Source organism: Nicotiana attenuata, chromosome 7 (genome assembly GCF_001879085.1).
Source record: "Nicotiana attenuata strain UT chromosome 7, NIATTr2, whole genome shotgun sequence".
Lineage (NCBI taxonomy): Eukaryota > Viridiplantae > Streptophyta > Magnoliopsida > Solanales > Solanaceae > Nicotiana > Nicotiana attenuata.
In genome coordinates this window covers 3,912,436-3,920,738 of record NC_031995.1, presented here as the reverse complement: position 1 = coordinate 3,920,738, position 8,303 = coordinate 3,912,436, and the positions used below count along the sequence as shown (strand labels likewise).

The 8,303-nt window shown below is 37.0% G+C and overlaps 1 protein-coding gene across 1 annotated transcript; it reads left to right on the top strand.

Annotated features, from left to right (window-relative positions):
- On the top strand, positions 5,568 to 7,639 carry LOC109230389 (myricetin O-methyltransferase-like). Its single transcript, XM_019395896.1, has 2 exons — positions 5,568 to 6,432; positions 7,091 to 7,639. Exons 1-2 carry the CDS (start codon positions 5,680 to 5,682, stop codon positions 7,397 to 7,399), a joined length of 1,062 nt encoding a protein of 353 aa, XP_019251441.1. The 5' UTR covers positions 5,568 to 5,679; the 3' UTR covers positions 7,400 to 7,639.

The following is an 8,303-nucleotide window of genomic DNA, read 5'->3' as shown; positions in this document are numbered from 1 at the left end:
ATACCGAGCCCTCTAACACATAAGTCAACATTCGGTTGATTTTTCCAAACTAAGTCTTCCTTAAAGAGACTAAGTGTCTCATTTCTTACCAAAACTTCTCCAAACCAACTCGATCACTCAAGACACGGATAACGAAGCATAAAGAAGCAGAAAATGGGGAAAATAGAGCAGTAACTCACGTGACGACGGGTCGGGTCGTCACATTGACCCTCTTCGGACCCGAGCCTAGGTCCGAACCTCGAGCTTCTGCATCGGGGGTATATGATTTTGACCGTATACAGATAGTCCCCGCGTTCTTAGAATAAGATGATAAGAAATGATTTGCATCTCGACCTCCCCGGGCTTCTCATGATGACGTCATGCTCGTGATGTAGGCGCTTGAAATGACCGAAAATGTCATGTCGGCGCTCTTCCCCAAAACATCAGATGCGTGTCAGTGTTGGTTAGCCACTAGCGCCGCCGATCTGTCACCGCCTTTCTATAAATAGGAGGTTGTTCAGCTAAACAAAGAACTGTACTTTTCACATCTTTATCTACTTTTGATCTTCTCCCTTCCTTGCTTCCTTCTTTAACCGTTTATTTCCATGGTTCAAACCTGTGAACACAAGGTCATATGGAAGCAATTTTACCAGTTACGCCAAGGTTCTCTTTTTCAAAGCTTCGATTTAAAACAACGTGAGAAGGATGTTGAACCCCTCTCGCATCAGAAAATATGCGAACTTTTCACCACTGCCCATCTCTCTTAACTTCAACCTAGTGTAGCACTTCATTCCTTTTGCTCTCCATGGAATGAGGTGGCACTATCGTCTACTAACTTTTGCATCCCACCCTGGAACAATGTCCCAAGGATAAACATTCTTGGACCGTTGCTCGTGCACCTTGCAACTCTTTTGATTTTTCTTGTGATAGAAGGTGAAGCTACATCTTCTGGTCTTCCCTTCTGGTCTTTTTCTTTTGCTGCTCTTTTTTAACGGATTACGCCCCAGAATTTCAACTAAACGTTCAATCTCCGCTGCTGGAAATATGATTACATTTATCGAATACTTTCTTCTTCAAACCTCTTTGGGTACGAAGATATCCCCAACGGTCAAAACGGGGTCCCCGGGAAGGAGGCTCTCGAAGATGATGCTCTCGAGAACATGGCCTTAGAAGTAGATTAGATTTTTGGCTTTTGTTTTTGCTTCTTTGTTTCTATGTAAGTACCCTTCGTGGGTGTTGTAGTTATATTTTGTAGCCATCTCTCAGAAATATAAAGGATACCTTTATATTCCTTTTGGCTCGTGTTGAATTCCGTTCTGTCTTTATTTGTGAAAAATGTGATTGTGTAATTTTAACGACTAGTCCAAACACCGGACTCGGGACATAATAAACCCTAATGTTTTTAATCAACCAACATAATATCCCTTAAGGCTTTCGTTAATTCTCGAGCTGAGCTTAAATCGATTCGATGAAAACTCGGAACATCGGGATTCCTGAGCCCAAGTTAAATGAGAGCAAGGTCTCGAATTCAAAATAAAGTTAGCCCTTAGTCACCGTAGACGATCATCGAGTGAGAACTTCCTTCGAACTTGAGTAGCTCTTGGGCTTAGCAGTCAGGCGAGTACTTGCTCGAATACCTCGAAATAAAGTTAAGCCCTTACGGCTTTTTGTTAGTCCCGACGCGAGAAATTTCTCAAACTCGGTAGCCCTTCGGNCAGATTAGTTCGCATTTGCGAACTTTTCTTCGCATTTGCAAAGATAGCAGAAATGTGAGAATCTTCGCAAATGTGACGGATTTCTCGCATTTGCGGGCTTCTCATTTACGAAGCCCTGGTCGCATTTGCAACATCTACAGCTGGTAAAAGTGACTCAGACGGGATTTTTCTCCCATTCTTCAAATTTTCAAAACCTAAAACACAAGGGGCGATTTTCCAAAGAGATTTTCTTCCCCAAATCATAGGTAAGTGATTCTAAACTAGTTTCTTTCAATCTTTCGCTTCATTTTACAAAATTTCAACCTAGAATCTAAGGTTTTCATGGTGAAATTTGGGATTTTTGGGTAGAAACTAGGGATTTCGAAATTTGGGGATTTAGACCTCAAATTTAGGTCGGATTCCAAAACCAATTATATATCCGTGCTCGGGGGTGAATGGGTAAACGGGTTTTGTCCGAATTTCGGGTTTGGACCAAGCGAGCCCGGGTGTTGACTTTTGTTGACTTTTTCAATAATGGCCTAAATTGAATTCTTTATGATCGTAGGTGATTCCTGAGGCTTATTTTGAATCGCTTGGTTGGTAACTTGCTAGATATTGTTGGTTCAGAGGCTAGTTTGAAAGGCAAAGCCGTGGTTGAGATTTGAGTGGTCTTTAGAGAGAGGTAGTGTTGTGTCTAACCTTAACTTTAGGGAATTAGGAACCCTCAGACTATTTGCTATGTGATTCTCATGTGAGCGGAGTATATGCGAGGTGACGAGTTCTTATACGCCGCCAAATTATCTAATTTTCCTGATTTACCGCTTTTCCTTAATTGTTCCCCTTTATGTCTTAATTGTTATATGCTCTACATGCTTTCCATGATCAAATGCTACCTGTTAATCAATGTCTTCTCCTGTTAATGATGTTAGCTGTTTTCTTAATTTCACGAATCCTTGCTATTTGCTTAACTTGACTTGTTTTCACCTTATAATTGTAAATTGCTGGATTGGTCTCGCTGTGTAGTACTATTTGTGTAGATTCTATATTGAACAAGGTTTCCCTTTTGGTTCAGTTTGGTATTTATTGGTCGTAAAGGCTTTGTAGTTTCCACTATTGATTTGACTGTGTACACCGAGTGTTTGATAATGATATGGTGGGATGGAGTTGCACGCTGCAACATGTGTAATAAGGGTGGATTGATATAGAGGAATAAGGGTGAATGTGTTTATACGGTGGGATCGGGTTGCACGCCGCAACAGGTGAAATAAGGGTGGTTTGATATGGTAAAATAAGGGTGAATTATGATATTGATACTGATATATGGTGGGATCGGGTTGCGCGCCGCAACAAATCTATATTATTTACTATTATTGATATTGTTACGATGGAATAAAGGAGGATTATGTGTTGTCTGGTGGGATCGGGTTGCGCGCCGCAACAACCTATATGTTTCCTTTTTCTGAGCTCCGTTGTTTCCTTGTATTGTTATTTGATCTGGTAAAAGTTGGCAATTCTGGACGACACAGTTTTACTTTCGGGGCTGTAGTTATATTTTCGGTTGGCTGTTTAAATTCTGTTTGGTATTTCCATTACTCTATCATTATTATATACTGCGTACAGGTTATAGTGTAGGTGACCCGCCTTAGCCTCGTCACTACTTCATCGAGGTTAGGCTCGGCACTTACCAGTACATGGGGTCAGTTGTACTGATACTACACTCTGCACATTGTGCAGATTTTGGAGTCGATCCCAGCAGAGGTTGTAGAGTGCACGGATTGGACATCGGCGGAGACTTGAGGTACGACTGTTCCGCGCCAGCAGCTCCTGGAGTCTCCACCCTCTTTTCTTTTTAACTGTATAACATCATTCAGACATCTTTGTACTTATTTCAAACCTTTATATGTATTACTTTAGAAGCTCGTGCACTTGTGACACCAGGTTCAGGGAATTCTAATAGACGTTTGGCTGGTTTAATTTCCGCATTTATACTTAGAACAAATCTGTTATTTCAATTTGTTATTAATGTCATCATTTAGGTTGTTAAAATAAGTAAATTGTTCTAACGTTGGCTTGCCTAGCAAGTGAAATGTTATGCGCCATCACAATCCCGAAGGTGGAAAATTCGGGTATACAACTTAAATATATTTTTATACAAATTTTATACAATATATCTTTTGTATATTTTGTATCTCATTTATAGAGTAAAATAAATTTCATATAACTAGCTATATATTATACAACTTATTTACTACTTATCTACAACTTTCATACATTATTTCTACCCAGTTATATACAACTACAATATCATACAACTTAAATAAAATTTTTAAATAAAAAAACATATAACTACAGCAGAATATAATTTTTCTACAATTTTCTACAATTTCGTAAGTGTAATGTATGTCATGTCAAGTCTATTCTTCTTCTTCTTCTTCTTCTTGTTCTTCGAGTTTCAATCTGAAATTCATCCAAAATTAAGTCTAATCTTCACCAAAACACCCTCAAAATTGAGATATAAACTCCAACAATATTTCTAATTGTTTGCAACAACAACCAATCCAAACAAATAATGGTTTTTGAAAACCCAAATTCAAATCAAAGCTTCAAAGCTTTTAAATGGTTGTCAATGGTGGAGAGTCTAATACCTTCACGATTTATTGATTGACAGTTTCAATTTGAACACCAATTGTACAACATTACTGGAATATGAATACCAATTGTGCAACACCTTCAGCTCTATATTATTGAAATTTCAATAAGTGTGGAATACTGCTCTCTTTCCCTTTGCTATACATTACTGGAATTATATTGTTGTTTATCACTACGAAACTGAGTGTCTTTGTAAAATTGTCAAATTCTGTCAGGTTGCAATAGTTTGTTTTTTTCATTTAAACGATGAAAATTTCAGCAGCTAAGCCCTTTGTTATTGTTTTGTAATAGTTCTTTCCAAAAATGGTAGGGAAAAGGTAAGTAAAAGACAAGAAGATTGATTGCTTGTGAGAGGGATTGAGAGACAGAGAGAGAAACGTGGGGGAGTGAAAGATATGTTAGAGTAATTTTAGGACATTAATTATTATCATCAATTTCCTTAAAATGTACATACGTGTAATTGAGTATATAAAATATAATTATCATAAAACTTGAGTAGGGAAGATAATATAATTTCATATAGTGTATAGGAATATAATGTTAAAATATGCTAATAAACTTTGTTTGTTTAAGCCCATTCGGTAAAATAAAAATATATAGTTAAGTCGATAGACATCAATTGAAGATATTCTAACACTTCTGCAACTTCTAGTTAGGATGATGTATTTTGTAGACTAAATTATACAAATATAAAACACTCAATTTTTTCCTTCCTCACTATCCGTTTTGGTTTACAATGCAAGGAAATTCTCACCTATTAATTAGTTGTCTTTTCTTCTTGGTGGTTAACGTATAGTTGGTTTAATTGAGAAACGTTGTGACAAGTCAATTTTGTTAAACCCATACCCCACCCCACCCTCACCCCCTCTTTTAAATTTTAATTAACTTGGTATTTCTTTCCTTGATATTGTTTTGACATATTCTATAAGGGGTAGTTGAAAGGTCGAATAACACATTTCATGAAAATATCTTTCCGAATAGTACTTTAAATAGTTTGGACTATAAATTATTAATCTAAAAACGTGATAAGTGATATTCTAAACTGTTTTCAATTGATTTATGACGTGTTCGGGATGGCCTACAGATCTTAGCCCAAGATCATGTGCTGGAAATTTGACCAATCGTGATAAGCAACAGGTTATTTGATTTAATAAACTTACGGGACTTGAATTGAATGGGCAGGAAATGAATATCTTCTCCCATGTGTATCACAATTTAAGATGTAAATGCACTTCCACCGTGAGATTTTACTGGGTTGTTGTTGTTGATATTATATACACGAGTTGATTTAATTAAATTCGCTCTATAAATACATACCATTGGTGGCATTAGAGATAACAAACCTAATCAAGGCAGTATGTCAAGGAATGAGAATGGATCCACTGATCTTCTCCGAGCTCAAGCTCAAATCTGGAACCATATGTTCAGCTTCATAAACTCTTCAGCAACAAAATGTGCAGTTCAACTAGGCATCCCAGATGTCCTCTACAAACATGGCAAGCCCATGTCTTTTTCCGATCTCTCGGCTGAACTTCCTCTCGTGCACCCTTCGAAAGTTCCCTTCTTGACAATTTTAATGCGATTTTTAGTTCATTCTGGATTTCTAAATCAACATGATCAAAATCATTATTCTCTAACCCCAGTGAGTCGACTTCTTGCTACGAATAATCTATCGGGTACGAGGTCACACTTTCTCATCAACCATATTCAATTGCTCCAAAATGCATCGTTTGAATTAACTAGTTGGTTCCAAAATGATTCCCCCACTGCTTTTCATACTGCTCATGGAATATCTTTCTGGGATTATTTTGTGGAAAAACCAAAGTTAGGTGAAAGTTTCAATGTTGCAATGGCTAGTGACTCTATGTTGGTTGCTAATGTGCTTATTACGGAGTGCAAATATGTATTCGAGGGCTTGAGCTCTTTGGTTGACGTTGGAGGTGGCACGGGCACTGTTGCAATTGCAATAGCCAAAGCTTTTCCTATGATAAATTGTACTGTATTTGATCTTCCTCATGTTATAGGCGATCTCAAGGGAAGTGGGAACTTGGAGTTTGTCGGAGGAAGTATGTTTGATAAGATTCCTAATGCTAATGCCATATTACTCAAGGTATATTTTTTTATGTTATTATGTGACTTGTGTCTTTTACAAATCCATTTTTATCACTAAATCATGATTATGTAATATACCTATTTCATTTTGTGGAAACACTTCTCTTTTTAGTCTGTCAAGAATAACACATTTCTATATCAAGAAATAATTTAGATTTAAACTCAATTTTATCCTTAATGAGATGGTTTGTACTCCCTCCGGTCCACAATAAGTGACCAGTTTGCTTTTGGCACACTCATTAAGAAAATACTAAATTCTATACAAAATTACCTAGTATGACTAAACTACCCTTAATTAAATGTTTAATGTGAGCAGTAAGAAAACTTTTTAGGGATATGTACATAAGGGTAATTTTGTAAAAACAAATTGAATTCTTTTTTATTATATAAATGGACACTTATTTTGGACCAAAATAAAAAAGCAAATTGGTCACTTATTGTGGGCCGGAGGGAGTATACTACATAATTAATGATTACGTACAACTTGTTTTAGACCATAAGTTTTGAAAGCTTTCTTAAATTTTATACCTAGGTAAACATGATCACGTAAATGGAGAGATTTACTTCAATTACATGTATTTGCATATCTATGAGAATTTGCAATTAGTAATTTCTGACTTTTTAAATCCTATCTCCTCGATTTCTTGGTTAAATAGTGGATTCTGCATGACTGGAGTGACGAAGATTGTGTGAAGATACTGAAGAAATGCAAAGAGGCAATTCCATGTAGGGAGAAAGGAGGGAAAGTTATTATCATAGACATGGTGATGGAGGATCCAATGCTAATTAGCGATGAGGAATTTGTTCGAGCACAACATAATATGGACTTGCTAATGATGGTTCTTTGTGCTGCCAAAGAGAGAACTAAGAAGGAATGGGAGAAGCTCTTCACTGAATCTGGTTTCACTCAATACAAAATAACTCACTCTCTCGGCTCAAGGTCTCTTATTGAAATCTACCCTTAAAAAAGTCTTGGCTTACAAATTTTCTACGCTCGTGAATCAATAAGACTTGTTTATCATTTAAGGTTCATAGCATTGAACTAATTTATTTTAAAATTTTAGGTTCAGACCTACTATTTGTTGTTATTTTAGCATATTCTTATGCAAAAGATTATGCTTCGAGCCGAAACACTATATCCGCCTCTGGCTTTTGTGAATAAACATATAATTAGCTTATGAATTATATTAATATGTTTGTCTTGATGTAATAGGTATTAGTAGAATATACTATTTTTGATTTCCATTTACTTCTTAATGTCTTGATATTAACCTTGCTAATCAACTACATGGTTCCATTCTCATTGTTTATGTAACTCTAATGAATATAGAAAAGTATTGGGAGAGCGAATTTCGAGAGGAGGGAAATCTTTTTGCTCTCGGCGCATGTTAAGCGAGGCATGCTAACTACAAAGTACACTGAAAAGATGACCCAAAACCACCACCGAGGGGACCGTTCAGCGACTCTGATGGAGGCGATGGTTACACCGGCAACTGGAATTCAACAGAAGAGAATTCCACTCACATTTGACAGCTTCCTCCCTTCGAAATTTCAATCAATCGAAGAGGAGAGTGAAATTGAGACAGAATTGGATAATTCCAACCAAAATTCTCCTCGTAGGGGGGGGGGGGGGATGAACTAGTGAAGAAGGAAATTCATGCACCTCGTCGATTACAATTCTCTGCAATTGGTACTGATAAGCAATCAACAGCTATGGCGAAGAAAGAGCAAATTCAACCAATTGAGGAATGGGCAATAATCGTGGATCTCAAATGGGGAAACCTCTTACCTATGTTCCTCCTTTGATGAGGGATGGCAAGCTGGTGGCGTAGGATTGTAGCAGATGATATCAAATCCCAGGAGGAATTT